Source organism: Cornus florida, unplaced genomic scaffold (assembly GCF_030987335.1).
Source record: "Cornus florida cultivar Cherokee Brave unplaced genomic scaffold, ASM3098733v1 CherokeeBrave_3.0.0_Hap2_Chr08, whole genome shotgun sequence".
In the NCBI taxonomy this organism is placed as follows: domain Eukaryota; kingdom Viridiplantae; phylum Streptophyta; class Magnoliopsida; order Cornales; family Cornaceae; genus Cornus; species Cornus florida.
The window spans coordinates 1,572,013-1,588,235 of record NW_026775578.1 but is presented as its reverse complement, the minus strand read 5'-3'; the positions used below and the strand labels follow the sequence as shown (position 1 = coordinate 1,588,235).

The following is a 16,223-nucleotide window of genomic DNA, read 5'->3' as shown; positions in this document are numbered from 1 at the left end:
CCTTTTTAAGAGGAGGTTCAGAACATCTCAACTTGTCTGCCCAATACTCTCACTAAAATATTTATTTGTTTAGTACTTATCCTTTTACTCTGTATAAAGGAAATTAAATGTGAAGGTGACATATGATCGAAAATTGTGTACTTTTGCATTTTACTAGCACATTTCTGAAGCATATTAATTACAAGGTCTCCATGCATGTGTGAATTAAAAACATCACAGATCTACATTCAAAGTAACTTTAATACCTTCCAAGTACTTGATAATAGTTAAAATTAGGATGCATTTAGCTTAATTAATTTCTACCACCAAGGTTTGACTTTATTTTTTTAAACCATATATGCACTACTACAACTTACATTCTAGCTCTCTCTAAATATATAAATAAATAAATAAATAAATATATATATATATATATATATATATAAGCACTTGTACTGTTGTACACATAACAAAGAGAGTAAAGCCAACCTATTGATTGAGCCATAAGTAGAAGATAAATAGTGAGATGAGGATCTAGTTTTCTTGATACAATCACGAGGGTTTATACACTTCTAACTTCTATGTGTGGTTTATTAAATAAATATATATATATATGTGTGTGTGTGTGTGTGTGACTTTCAGAAATGCACTTTTCTTACATTAAATACGGAGTAGTACGTAGTAGTATAGTATACAGTTGTAATGCGTTTTAAATTGCTATACCAGTCCTGCACCGACATTCATTTCAAGGCACGTCTTCCCAACCATTTTAAAGTACAATGTCTGACTGCCATCACGCCCAACATTTCCATAGAGTTCCAACTTTTTCTCATACACTATTTGCCTAGTGTGAGAGATCCAAAGACTAAAATTTAAAAAAAAAAAATTCCTATCCAACCCATTACTCCGTTCAATTCCCATCAACCACATATACCCCTATATAATGCAACCCTCTACTCCCAAATTCTACAACCTTCAACTTTCTCTCTCTAACCATGTCTAGTTCCAGCAGAAAAAGAAGCAAAATCTTGCTTGTACTCTTACCAATTTTAGTCCTTGCCTTGTTCACACTCTCTTCACTAACCTTAAAGAAAAGCCAAACCCAACAACACATACACATCCACAAACACATCCAATTAAAAATTGCACACTCAGCATGCGAAGGCACTCTCTACCCAGACCTCTGCGTATCAACACTCTCCACATTCCCAGATCTCCACAAAAAAACACTCCCACAAATCATTTCCCAAGTCGTGAACAACACCGTTGGGGATGTCCGAGCTTCCGCCACCAACTGCACTGACATCCGCAAGAAACTCCGCCTCCACCTGGCCCCACTCGACAAGCGAGCCCTCGACGACTGTGTTGACCTCTTTCACTACACCATTTCCGAGCTCAACACCGCCATCTCCGATCTCTCCAGGAAATCTCCTTCCACCCACTACCATGACTTGCAAACGCTACTCAGTGCTGCAATGACCAATCAGTACACTTGTCTCGATGGCTTCGCTTACAGTGAGGCAAATGTGCGTGACTTTATTCAAGATCGATTGTTTAACATCTCTCGTCACGTTAGTAATTCTCTAGCCATGCTCAAGAAAATCACCGCGGTCAATGCGTCGTCGTCGTTGGTTGACGGAGTGTTCCCGGAGTATGGGAAGCTGAAAGATGGGTTTCCAACGTGGCTGACGCGGATTGATCGGAGGCTGTTGCAGACGGCGGTGAATGCGACCAAGTATAATTTGGTGGTGGCGAAGGATGGGAGTGGGAACTTTACGACGATTGGAGAGGCGGTGGCGGCGGCGCCGAACAAGAGTGTGACGAGGTTTGTGATATATATAAAAGCAGGAGCTTATTTTGAGAATGTGGAGTTGGATAGCAATAAGAGGATGCTGATGTTCGTCGGAGACGGGATCGGAAAGACGTGGGTGAAGGGTAATCGGAGCGTCGTCGATGGTTGGACTACTTTCCGGTCTGCTACTGTCGGTGAGTTTCGACATTATCCCTCTGTTTTTACACACCAAAAAATTAAAAATAAAAATTAAAAAACACTGTTCTTTAAAGCTCATGTATATAGCCACTATTTACTACTTGTACCATTTAGGCAGACCATTTGGTGGTTACTATTAAGATTAGTACGGAGTATTAATTTATAACAAAGGCATGCTAAATAATCCAAATGAATCATTTAACAAGCCTTGTGAGTTAGCTTGTTGTTCAAAAAAAAAAAAGTTAGCTTGTTGAATTATAAATGTCACTAATAACATAATGATTTGAAGTACATAACATCATTAATAATGTTATAATGACATCAATCTATGTTATCATAACATTAATTAGACTTATTTGATTTTGAGACTTTCTGTAATTATTCTGCAAATAAATAGCACCACTCATTTGGATAATATTAAAATATAATAAAGCTCAAATATATTTGGGTGGTGGCAACATTATAATGAGTTTTGAATGCGCTTATTGAAAGCCGTAACAACCCTTTACTTTTGAGTTTGAAATTAAGATTTCTAAATTATAGGTTCATTGACCGGATAAAAAAAACAAAAAAACTAGATTCATTGTTGATAAGACCATTTTTGTATTCATTCTATAGCACATGAAAATCCTTGTCAGTGCTCTTCCCGTGACCGGCATTGAGGCCCACACAATCATCACAACCATTTTAGCCTACTCCAAATAAAATTGCAATAACGTGGTGATAGATTTATACTTCTACCTGCTATAACAATAATCTATCTTTACATCGACTGGTGACAAATGTGATATATAATAATAATAATTCACTAATTTAAAATTATGATTGAGGGAGACCCATCAGCCATGGTAGATGATTATACACATTTATTTATTTATTTTTATTATTATCATTTTTTTTTTGGGTCACTTATAACAATATCAATTTATGATGAAGGATAATTTCCGAAATAAATGATACTTTCTCTGTTTTAAAATAGTTGAGTCACATTTTTTAAAACAATTATTTTAAGACAAAGGTAGTAATTACAGTGAGGAAAGAAAAAGAAAAAAAAAATTGATAATTGCAGTATTTACCGGAAAAATAATATTGTACACTGACGCTGCTCCGACGTCGTTTGTAGAATCTGATTTCTGAGCATTAGTCCCGTGATCGCGTCTCATGGACAGTTTGTCGGAATGAGATTTGACTTTTTTCAGACGTCGTTTGTAGGATCTGATTTATGATCAGCAATATTCCCGTGATCGTGTCTTAAGGACAGTTTGTCAGAATGAGATTTGACTCACTGTTTGTTCCACTTTAATCACTAAAAAAAAAGTCCTATAAATAATTCAGTGCCATCTGGGTCCCACACGGCATGATCCAACGATATGGACCCACTCACACGACCCATTGTGACAAAGTCTCAAATGCGTTCCACGACTCGACTTGGTTATTCATGTTTAATCGTATTAATCATACGAAAGTTTTGTTATCTATTCAATTTTCATTCTTTTGATACACCTAATATGATTATTATTATTTTTTGGCTGCTGCATCTAAATCTGTTTTGGTTTTTATGCTTTTGATGATGATGATGGATTGAATTACAGCGGTGGTAGGGAATGGGTTCATAGCCAAAGGCATATCATTTGAAAACTACGCAGGGGCAATCAAACACCAAGCAGTGGCCCTAAGGAGCGGCTCAGACCTCTCAGCATTCTACCAATGCAGCTTTGTAGGCTACCAAGACACCCTCTATGTCCATTCGCTTCGACAATTCTACCGCGAATGCGACATCTATGGAACCATCGACTTCATCTTCGGCAATGCAGCTGTTGTTTTCCAGAACTGCAATCTCTACGCCCGGATGCCCAATGCAAACCAGAAAAACATCTTCACAGCTCAAGGAAGAGAGGACCCCAATCAGAACACAGGGATTTCCATCCTCAACTGCAAAGTTGCTGCAGCTGCGGATTTGATTCCTGTACAATCATCCTTCAAAACATACCTCGGACGGCCGTGGAAACAGTACTCCCGGACAGTTTATCTACTTTCGTATATTGGCGACCTGGTTGATCCGGCCGGGTGGTTGGAATGGGACGGTGACTTTGCATTGAGTACCCTCTACTATGGGGAGTATTCGAATAGAGGTCCAGGTTCAAATACAAGTGCCAGAGTGACTTGGCCAGGTTACAGGGTCATCACCAACACAACTGAGGCAAGTCAGTTTACTGTTGGGAATTTCATACAAGGAGGCGAGTGGCTGACAGCTACCAATATCCCATATTATCTAGATTTGAGTTGAAGGCAAACGTTAATTATGCACCTTATTCAGCTGGTAGCAGTATTAAACAATAAGTTGTATTTTTAAGAGATGATCATTTAAAAGTCCTTGTGTTCCAGAGAAATATTCCAATATAGTAGGTTCTTTCATCTCTCTCTTTACATATACCATATTATAAAGGACAATCTATAACATGTTCCTTATGAAAAGCCATGTAGGAACCGAAAAGACTGGGACAAAGAGGACTCTCATTTCCCTCACATACCATATATATAATGGTCAAGCAACTTCCCTTCCCCATTAACAGTACTACTTAAAAAGGTTGCAAAACCACTGTAGATCAATACATTCACTACAATAAAGATGCTTCTGGCATTTATTGACATTTTTAATATTTAAAATACAAAGCCCTGGAGGAAGAGCCCATTCCATTTGCCATCCATGTAACTGCAATCATATTCCATTTCCATAAACAACAACTTAAGCTTATTTAATTACTGGAAAGGGTCACTGGCTTTTCTAATTACATATTCCCCGAGCACCAGGATTTTAGTGTGCTTCATCAATTGCCAGAGGAACTGATTTTACCTGAAACAGTGCAAGTAAGAAAATTTAAGAAATATCTTCCCCTTCCCATGTGTTGAAGCTCCATTAAACATTAATATCATTATGAAGTGTTGCTGATTGTGTCAAGTATATATGATACAATCTATGCTATGTCATTAGAATAAATATTTTAATACATTCTTTAGTGGTTTATACGGCTTCTTGAACAAAGAGAGCTAGAGGTTGAAGTACTCACCAAATCCCGGTACTTGAGAATGTAGAACATCTCAATATATCGTCGGGTTTCACGCCTCTCCAGTTTTGAAACGTACTTCCAGAAACCATAAACTCCAGCCAATGTCATCAGCCTTTCAGAGTAAATCTTCCATGTATACCTACAATGTTACAGAGGTTAGAGTAAAGCTTCACCAAATGATGCAAGTATGGACTCCATCAATGAAGACAAACCTTTCACGGATCCTTTGAAGCCCTGCTTCAGAAATTTTCTCCCAATAGCTGGGATCTTCCTTGCACTGTTGAAAAAAATCTACTAAACGTGCAGCAACTCTCTCAGGGTGATATGGATCAATATGGAACCCAGATAAACCATCTTCAATAATCTCCATAGGGCCACCATGACAAGTAGCAAATGTTGGAAGTCCACAGGTCATGGCCTCCACCACTGTAAGTCCAAATGCCTCATAAAATGCAGGCTAAAATCGGAGGAGGAAAAAGAACAGGGAAGTTAGTACATTGCACAAGTCATTACTAAGATAAGTAATCAATGCACACTTTATACCTGCACAAAAGCACCTCTTGTGTCACCTATGTAGCGATACAGCTCACCGTTACGTGCTCGATTTGTTTGAGATGATATCCACCGTAACTGGCCTTCCAATTTGTATTTTTTCATAAGTTCATGCATCTTCTCAATTTCTTCAATTTCTTCTCGGTCATTGGACTTCTTCACGTCATTGTAACCAGCTACCAGAACAAGATTTACCAGTTCCCTCAACTTGTTGTTTTTAGCATAACACTCTACCAGCCCCGTGATGTTCTTCACTCGGTCAAGCCTTGCCATGGAAAAGAGTATGGGCTTCGATCTATCACTTAGTGTACCACTGCATTAAGTCAAACATATGATTATATTAGAAAGCTCTTTCAGCAGATCACTTATGTCAACAACTTTGCCCAAAAAGGAAAGAGAGAAAATTACTGTATTGCAATTTTGATCCATACCTATATAACTATTTATCTAAGTTATTTCATATTTTATCTGGAACTCATGAAAATTGAAGATCGGCACAAATACTCTTACCCATAGCTTTAATTTTCTGACCTAAGGTTGATATAAATAAAGGACAAAAGTTTGGGTTTTAAAAGGAAAATCAAGGCTTACGGCAGACAGAGGAGTTTATAAGCTGATAATCATACAACGAAAAAAAAGGAGGAAAGTAACATAAGACGTCAAATAATATGAGCAGACTCATGATGGTATGAGCACAGATTTTTATCTCAGCAAGTATTTAATGTACAAGTTACAGACTTGCTAAGCTCTATAACATGAGCATTGATTTTGAACATGTAATAGCTTGCTGTACAATAAGAGCAGACTTATTGAGTTTGTATTTGGATCCTCTTTGAAATTAATGCACAAGTAAAAGAAAATGTAGAGTCAAGAAGCAACTCACATATGCTCGTCATTCTGCTCAGGACCATATAGCATCTCTTCAATTGAACCATGAAGGGCTGTCAGTCTTTTTTCCTTCTCGAAGTATGGAAAGTAAATGCTCATATCTGCCCCGGGAGAGACAATATTGAACTTAGGATCGAAAACATCAACCCCATGAACAACTCTGTATAGATCTGGAAGAGTGAAAGCTGTATGGCTCTCATACTGACCAACAGTGTTCTTCCTGAAAAATAAAATAATCATAAACCGAGTATTAAGCATTAGTGTATTGCTAGAGCTACTGACTAGTGACTCACTGGCAGCAATGGAGGGTCCGGAATATAATTATAAAAACATCCTATAAAAGTAATATAAGTAGGATCGGGATTCTACGTGGGATCGATGGAGGAATTCATAAGATCAGGATCGTAATTTTATAATACTACAACAAAAATAACTTAAACTTTCTAAATAGAAATATCTTCAAAATAAATATTGAATAAGGATAAACACCAACATAATCAGCATTCTAGCAAAAATCAATAAACATTAAAAGATACCAAGATAGTAAGACTGTAAGACACGTGACAAACACTTTAAACCATTTTTTTCATTTCGTTTATGCGAAAAATCAACATAACAGTGAAGCAAAATTTCAAAGAAGCAAAACCTAAACAAAGAGAAAAAAGGAATGGAGAAATAGAGGGAGAAAAGAACAATTTCGTTAGCGAGAAAAGAACAATTTCGTTAGCCAATTATTTGAGTAATTTAGTGCAAGAGACTATTTTTTTTTGGTTTAGAAGAACAAAACAGAGTTAAAGACAATGGGGAAAAAAATCTCTATTTCTTTTTCTTTGGTTCATAATGGGCAAAGAATAGGCTGGAAAACTGAGACCTCTCTGTTTTTTGTATTGAAAAAGACAAAATTAAGAATAGAGCAAAATAGAGGATTTTTTTTTTTTAAGTTTTGCGTCATATCTTCGGAGCTGGATCATATCTACCTTTGACGTTAGGTCTCTGCTTTTTGCTTTGTTTTTTGTTTTTGATTTTTATTATTTTTTTGGGTTTAATTAGACTCAAGTGTTAGGCTCTATGCTTAAAAACCTTATAAGGGTGACCATGGGACAGAGGGAGTAATTAGTATTATACTGTGGGGGAAAGAATTCATGTAGCTTATCCATGGTTGTAAAAATCCTGATCAGTATCGAAGGATCTTACTATCATGCAATTGTAAATTACTAAATTAATTTGGATCAACATGAAAAATTCTCTTGAAAGTAGGATCAAAATAGAATCATAGAATCATGTAGGCTTGTATGATCCTACTAAATTGTGTTTTTTTGTTCTTATTCTGGATTTAGGCCACAACCCATTCTTGGCAAATAAATTTTTAGAACTCTAATTTATAAGGACAGTTTTGAGAAGTTGAAATTTGAAACATCTCAAAAAAGAAAGTGGACAATTATTTATGTCTTCCAAAAAAGAACGCAGCACACTTATTATGGGACAATGGGAGTAATAAAATCCTGAATGTGTCAATAGCCTTCAACAAGCCATACTTTGTTTCCATTAGCACACAAAAATGGTGCTAGGCCGCTGTTTTTCTTACTACATTTCAACTTTATATTCTCTCAAGTTCTAGTAATAATAGGATTATTTTGTTAATAAAAAAACCAAGCAACACACCTTAATGCAGCATGAGCACAATTACATTCAATGGCACTACTTAAACGATTATTCAACTTGTACCATTTTCAAATTCAAATTGTTTTTAAGATTTTTGATGGTTGTCCAATGACTGAAGAGATCCCAGTTTAAATTATAGCATATAGACACTAATCATGATAACCTTAACATACTAAAAGCAGTGACAAAATATATCACATCAGCGTGTGTGTGTGTGTGTGTCAATATGGCAAAAAGAGGCTTACGTTCCAGCAATCTCTTGGTACGTGCTGGTTATTATAAAATCTGAATTATTCATGGCTATTAGGTCAGCAGTAAATTGACATGAGAAGTGGTATTTATCCTCAAATTTTTTCCAGTATATGTCAGAATCTGGATATTTTGTTTTCTCCAAGGCATGCGCAATGGTGCACTGCAAAATTCGAAAAATTTATTGTCAACAAATAATTTGATGAACTCTTTCTTAGCAAAATGAGAAAACCATGCATCACTCCTGACCTGTGTGACACCCAACTTGTGAGCTAATAAGGATGCAACAAGATTCCCATCACTGTAATTCCCAATAATCAGATCTGGAACACCCTGTAACTCAGCAGCAATTTCACTTGCAGAATCCTGATAACAGAACACAACCCCAAAAGATTATTACGCAAAAAAAAAAAAGGAAGCATGTCCTGCTTTATAACCAAAGTGCAGTGTTAATTTTGAGATGAAAGAGGTGGTAATGGTGGTGCAAGGTAGCAATTAAGCTAGGATGCCCCTTTTGACATATTTATTAGGTGCCTAAAAAATAGTAAATTACCAAGTCTCCCTAGTGGTATCTTCTCTCCTTTCAAAGTGAAAGATAGAGGGTTCAAGTCTTCCCAAATGCATTACGGGAGTTCTTTGCAAGAAAAAAATAAATAAATAAATTTAAACCCATAAAAGTCAGGATTGGTCTCCAATACTAGTTTTTAACAAATAGTTATGGAGGATACAAGAAGCGCTATTTGTCCTAAATGTACTCTTGTTAATCAATATAGTAAATCTTGTCCTTCCACTAAAAAGAAAAACATGAATGGTAAGGCATGAGATGATGATAGTGATGAAAATAATGGTATAGTAGTGGTTTAATGAGGAGTATAAGGTAGTCATGTTAATTTTTTAGTGCAGCAGTACTGACAAGTGTAGTAGTAATGATGGTGATGTGGCCATGTGGGTGGTGGCAACATTATAACCGGTGGCACGGGGTGATTGAATCAGTATTTGTGGTGAGCCTATAGTGGCTGTTTTCTTACACTGGGGAACTGAAAGTAGTTGTGAGATGACAAGGCCTGACAGCATGGTATTTTATAGTGGTGGTGGGCTTTGTCATGTTGGGGTAGTAGGGAAGGAGGCTTGCAATGTTGATATTCAATCTTCTGGAATTATTGTTGAAATGCTAAATAAACTAGGTATGGGTTTGACTGAAGTTATTACTATCATCATTCTAGTGGTCAGCACCTCACAGTAAATGTGGAAACAATAAATTGATTACAAGTATTGCAAGTCCATTCTCTCTCTCTCAATGTCTCTCCCTTTCTGGTGTCTCTCTCTCCAAATATTCATTTGTCAATTGGGTAGAGTTGTGAATTATGATAAAAACAATATCTAGGCACAAAATGAAGTTTCTCATTGAATCAGTGTGCAGCTGTTAACGGATGTTGTGTTGATACTTGTTTTACCCATAGGAGCAACAAATTTGTTTTATACTGAAATTTCCAAGATGTATGTCACAACCCATGTTGAAGTTTGATTTAAAGCGCTACAAACAAATGACTAGAATAATCAGTAACTTCTATTCTGACCCCAATAAGAGAACTGTAATAAAATTTTAATTGCTAAATTGATTTTTACCTCTGCAAATGTCTCCAGATAAGGCCATATATCAAACCTTGATATCCATTTACGAAGAATTCCTTTCTCTGTTCTAAAAGGAACTCGCAAAATATGTGTGTTCTGAGTTCCACTGACTCTTTCCAGCCGCTGGTTGCATGAAGTACCTTTTGCATCAGGGATTAATCGGGTCACCTTAAACAACCAGTGAATCTATATTAGATTTATGATGAGAATTATGCACCACATACAACCAAGTGGAGTAAATTGAACAGACTATCAAGAACTAGATATAACTTATATATATATTTTTTTCCTAATTGGTACTCACACACACGTCTCTTCTGATACTTGAACCTCGGACCTCTCTTTGGGAAATAAGAGGCTGATACCGATAGGCCACTGGCCCATTGGTATAACTTATATTAACGATGTTTACTTGAAAATAAAATATTTACACTCACAATAAGAATCCTAGGAGTGACATCCAGTCCTTGCTGCTTTTTTCTTATAAGCATTTCATTCTCCAGGGCACGCACTTGATCCAGTATATACACAACCTGCACATCGACATAAAAAATCTAGTAAGTTCTCCATTTAGAATAGTTCATGATTAAGAATCAACAATTGATATTTAGTGACCGGTACTAATTGCCATTCATTAAACACGGAGAATGAATGAAAAATATAGCCAATAAGGGCAAGAGAAAGAGTAATGAAAATGGAAAATCCATATTTGCAATTTTGTATGGTTTATTGCAGAATTCAAAAGCCAGTACCTGGCCACCAGTGTCAGGCAAGCCTAAAACATTTGCTTGGCCAAAGTATCCATGTACAGATAAAATCACAACATTAAACACCATTGGTATTCTACCAAGAAATGTCTCTAAAGTAGCAGGATCAGGAGCTTGAAGGATTTCCAAGAGGAGATGCATCATCTCCAAAACCTTTTCTGCAGTGCTACCCCAGCCTCTTTCAAAACCCATTCCTTGCAAACTGGATGCACGTGGCAATTGATATATTATATTAAGCACTTAAACACTACGTGTGGAAATTAGGACTTTGGAACAGATGGACACATATATAAGCTTACCTATATTCAAACTCAGAATAGAGTGTATCTGGTGGTAGCTTAAGAAGATAATCCTCTGCCTTAACCAAAGAAGTCTGAAGTCTAGATATGCTTTGTATCCGATCGCTCAGCATCATCACCTACACACAATACTTGTCAAATTCGATCCTGTCATGATCATCTCACCCAACAGAGTGCTATTTCATTATATTTTTCTTATCTAGAGAAATGTTCGAATTAGACATCAAGCAGATACCAAGGGACAGAGAGTGCTACTTAACTAAAAATATGGTACTTCAATGATAATAATAAATTTTAGGGGTGAAAGTTCAATTATAACATATGTCATAACTAAGCGTAGTAGCATAATGACCATCAAGTATTTTCTTACAAGGCCACTTTGTAATTGAACTTACATGCCCTTTATGTTTGTGGGCTCGAAGAAAATCAAGCAATGGCTCCAAAGAATCTCTGTTGCGGAACATGATCGAAGAGAGGTGACGGTTGAGGAATTGAACACCATTGCCAATGGATGAAGACCGGGTTGGGAAAGGAAATGATGCAGTAAACGGCTCAAAATCAAGCTCGAGCACGTAATTGTCATTCACCCTAACACATTGAAAAGCTAAATCTGGTAAATATTCAAGAAGTATTTATCTGCAGAAGCTAAGTGGATAAATTACTGGTTACCATAAATTGAACAATAGGAAAATCGATCACTTACTGCCCATCTACAAGTTCTTCTTTGAAGCGAAGATACTCAGAAACGGTCAACTGATCCACACTGAGTTCATATACATTAACACGCACATATTCCCAAACACCAGGCCTAGGACGAACTGCGATAGCCACAAATGGAGGCAGGACTATGGCTTCCTATCACCCACCAATAACAAAGAAATCACAGAAATAATATTGATAAGTAACCAAAAATCACTTGAATTTGAAAAATATCGGTTGTTACCAAAAAGACTTACCGAATCAGATCATGTAATTAATAACCAAGACTCATGGAGTTACAAATGGCGTTTATAATAAGATAAAACATGAAGAAATTATAAATAAAGAAATAAGAATGGAACAAGTTTTTGAACTTATCAGATAAATAACTATGGTCATCTAATCCAGATTACTACATGATGAAATGAACTCGAAACATGAATTTGTACATAAAATTTCATAAGAAAACATAAACCCCACCAAGGCAGACATATTTCTTGAAAATCAATTTGATGAGGTAATAAATAGAAAGGGGTAGATAAAGTAAAGATGAATGACCTGGGCGGATTTTAAGATTTCGCTAAAGGGGCTATCAGTGAGCTTTTGCCTTGAGATTTCATCGCCAATGATATTGTCAAGCTCGTCGATCAAGTTATGGGGCTGTAGTATCCCCTTCCCCTGAGCCACATACCTTTGAACGTATACCAAAAAAAAATAAAAAATCAAATAAAATCAAACAAACCTGGAGAAAGAGAGAGACAAGTTCAAAGCAAACAAAGAGTTGGAAAATGGGTGGTGGTTTAAGAAAGAGAGAGAAGAGAAACCTGGAGAGGAGAGCGACAAGTTCGTTGCGGTGAGCACAGAGGGTGTCTTCGACCCTCTCCCTCATACTGGGTATCCGCTCTAATTTCGGGGTTGCCATTGATGGATTTCAACTGCTACTACTATATCTATCGAAGAAGAGATCGATATCTTCGAAAGAGAGAGAGTTTTGAGTATGTAGTGATTTTGGGGAAGTGGCGTTTGAAGTTTATAAAGAAAGGCGAAGACGAGGGACGTGGTGCCGTGTTGGTGGTTGTTACTACTACTATTTGTGAGTTTGGGATAAAGACAACCGGAGACAGAAGTAGGCGGTTTGGACACTGTACGTGAAAGCAAATATGGAAAGACAGATGGCGAATACTGCTTCCTCTGCCCATCGTATTATTAGTCAAGTGCCAATCTTCGTTCCTTTTCGATGGAGGTGGCAGCAGCAGCTTCATCATCCACTCCATGGCATATCTGAAATTTGATTTTTCAAAAACAGATGGCCCCCGTACTGGGTTTGGCCAATGCCACGCTTCTCCATAAACAGTGGGACCCACTTCCAAATTGTCCTAAATCATCTGACGCTTAAAAATTAAAATCCGTGTGCCATATCACGATAAAGTTACTGTATTAAAAATGGATAAAGTTGGATAGAGTCAGGAGGGAGAAAAACTTAAATCAGCCGCGGTTGTATGATGATATTATTATTATAAAAATAAGATATTTTCGTAGAGTATGTGAAATAATAGCTGGGCATTTTATTTTTAGCTCGAGTATTTCGCTCAATTTTAAATTTTTTAAAATTTTTAAATGTGTTTTTATAAATAAAATGAATACCTTTATAACTTGATGGACTTACAAAATAAAGATTTTAAATATAAAATGATTCAATTGCTTATAAAACTCATTTTAAGCAACTAAAATGCCCAAAATTAAACCCACTCTCACTAGCTAAATATAAACTAACTTCTTCTTTATTTATGTGTGTGTATATATATATCTTCTTCTCTGACTAACAGATGTCATTTTGTTACTGAAAGAAGTTATTGTCTGATTTACACAGCACTACAAAACTAGTTCCTTGTATCAACATTAGAATTGACTTGGCATGTACCAGACGGGAGGAGGCATATATGAGTCATTTGGAAAGAAATATTTAATACTTCCATTATCTAAGCTGAACGCTCCCCAATTCATGACAAGGTTTTGGACCATTAAATATGAATATTGTAATCCAAAATTGTCATCTGTAAAATACATGCAGTTTCCCCTAAATCCTGTAAAGTGGCGAGAGGAAGGAGATCGATGCCACCATTGGTGCCTACAAATAGCATTTGATCGATCACCAGTTGTTGATTAAGATTAAAATGTCCAAATTAACACTCAGATTTGCGCTCGTTATTTTCTTTTCATCATGAAAGCTGATATAGTAATGTCACCCATTAAATAATATATATGCACTCAAGTACTTGTACTAACATAACCTCCTACCATAAACTCTCAAAAATGGTTTGACACTGGTGGATCTTGTTTAAATTTCTCATTCATAGTTTGTGAAATATAGCTGTGGAGGGAAAAATCTCCCACCAATAAGAGCAATCCACGTCATCATATATATAACTTTATCTTCAATAAAGGTCAAAGCCCATTTCGTCAGAAGCCCAAGTTGAGTTGGTCATTAGCCCAAAACTACCGCTATCTAACTACGGGCTTTACTAAAGCTCGAATCAAGACACCAGCAGTCATGTGTACCAAGTTAGATGCGGCCCAAATTCATTTAAAGAAGGAACCGGTCCTACAAGGAAAAAGATTCATCAAAGGAATAAGTTCTATGTAAGGAAAATCCGGAAAGGGAAGAATTATAAAAAGGAAAAAATTCTATTTGTAAAGAAATTGATATATGGAAAGAATTAGAGTACAAGCAACGCGAGTCCTACCATAATTCTTCTAACTTTTGTATATAAATAGAGGCACAGACCTCCAATAAAGGGATCCAAGCAATTCTACGCTTCTCGAGATACTGTTTTTATTTATTTTTACTGTTCTTGAGTGTGTTGTATTATTTTTCTCAATTGTTATTGGTTGAGTAGAATTTTGCACTTACACTTTGGCGCCGTCTGTGCGAATCGTGTGCAAATATATTCCCATTCTTGTTTTTGTTTCACAAGTGAATCCTGCAGCTAACCGTCCAGAATGTCGAACGGAGGATCTTCAGTAGATCAACAGACGGAGTTGATGCAAAAGATGCGTGAAGAATTTCTGCACTAATTTGACGTACTTCGTCAGGCAAACGAAGCAAGCGTGGCTCAGATCGTCATGCTTCAACAGCAGAATAACGCTCTACAAACGACGTTGGCTCAGTTGGTACCACCGCCACCAGTGGGTGACACAGCAGCACCCCCTAGTCAGAATATTCCTCCGATTACTGGACTTCCTCCTGATGGAGTTCCACCTAATGGGGCACAACTCAATGAGGTTCAGCAGCAACGGAAGGCAAGATCCGAGGCTGCGGCTTCAGATAACGTCCCTCGTCGCACGCAGGATAAGCAGGTCGAATCTAGCCATAAGCTTACGGTGTGGTCCAATGGAATCCCAGATGGTGCAGGTGTTCAGGATGCCTTTGACGAGAAGAGACTCCTGAAGATTCAAACACCTGCCGAGATGGCTAGAGAACACAAAAATTCTTTGATCAAAACTCCTTTCACTGACGATGTGTATCTGGTAGAGAGGCCCAAGAAATTCACCATGCCTTCTTTCACCCAGTTTGATGGAACAGGGGATCCTTCTCAGCACCTAGATCATTATGCTTAAAAGATGGCTTTGGATGATCGTAATGACCCTTGGATGTGCAGAGTTTTCCTATCAGTTTGACAGGAGCAGCACTAGAGTGGTTCAGGAATAGACCGCATAAATCCATCCCAGATTACGTAACTCTATGCACCATGTTCCTGGCACAGTATTGCGAAAATAAAAAGCAAAAGAAAAGCATTGCCAGCCTCTTCACCGTAAGGCAGAAAAGGGGGGAAACATTGCAGGATTTCTTATTAAGATTCAACATGGAGGCATCAGAAATAGCGGATTGTCATCCCGCAACTGCTATAGAGACATTTAAACTCGCAATGATTCAGGGGACGAAGTTCCACACTTCCCTAGTCAAGTATTCTCCTCCCGACGTGCAGACTCTAAATGCCAGAGCCCAGATCTACATTCGGCTTGAGGAAAATATAGCCTACCGAGCGCAGCACGCTACCGTCGTGATAGTGGAAAACAAGCCTCGAGAAAGAATCCCAACTCCAAAGATTCAAAAAAGATAACGTTCCTCAACGCCAGTCACCCAGGCACCTGAAAAAAGGCAAAGGGTAAAGGAAGGATTTACACCTCTTCGAACTACCTTGGCTCGGCTCTTCCAAGAGAATAAGACGAAGTTCACAACTCCGCAGTCAATAAAGCAACCCCTGGAGCAAAAGGACAAAAGAAAGCATTGCGCTCATCATTGAGATTATGGACATTCAACCAACGATTGCCGATCCCTTAGGCAATAGGTGGAGAATATGATCGCCAGAGGTGAGTTGACGGATTAGCTCATGACAAAGGAGCATGCAAAGCCCCGCGAGGTCTATCCCCGTAAGGT

General features: G+C 37.5%; 2 protein-coding genes across 2 annotated transcripts; one reads left to right on the top strand and one right to left on the bottom strand.

Annotated features, from left to right (window-relative positions):
* Nucleotides 1–700: 700 nt before the first annotated feature.
* Nucleotides 701–4,384, top strand: LOC132268811 (pectinesterase-like). Its single transcript, XM_059769658.1, has 2 exons — nucleotides 701–1,965; nucleotides 3,562–4,384. Exons 1-2 carry the CDS (start codon nucleotides 975–977, stop codon nucleotides 4,254–4,256), a joined length of 1,686 nt encoding a protein of 561 aa, XP_059625641.1. The 5' UTR covers nucleotides 701–974; the 3' UTR covers nucleotides 4,257–4,384.
* A 199-nt stretch (nucleotides 4,385–4,583) lies between these two features.
* On the bottom strand, nucleotides 4,584–12,849 carry LOC132268810 (sucrose synthase 2). The gene is made up of 15 exons (XM_059769657.1): nucleotides 12,610–12,849; nucleotides 12,344–12,476; nucleotides 11,790–11,941; nucleotides 11,482–11,674; nucleotides 11,087–11,205; nucleotides 10,773–10,989; nucleotides 10,458–10,553; nucleotides 10,015–10,188; nucleotides 8,638–8,754; nucleotides 8,385–8,551; nucleotides 6,473–6,697; nucleotides 5,581–5,902; nucleotides 5,250–5,494; nucleotides 5,038–5,176; nucleotides 4,584–4,823 (listed from the first exon to the last, which is right to left on the bottom strand). The coding sequence occupies exons 1-15, from the start codon at nucleotides 12,705–12,707 to the stop codon at nucleotides 4,785–4,787; spliced, it is 2,436 nt and encodes an 811-aa protein (XP_059625640.1). The 5' UTR covers nucleotides 12,708–12,849; the 3' UTR covers nucleotides 4,584–4,784.
* Between the last annotated feature and the right edge of the window lie 3,374 nt (nucleotides 12,850–16,223).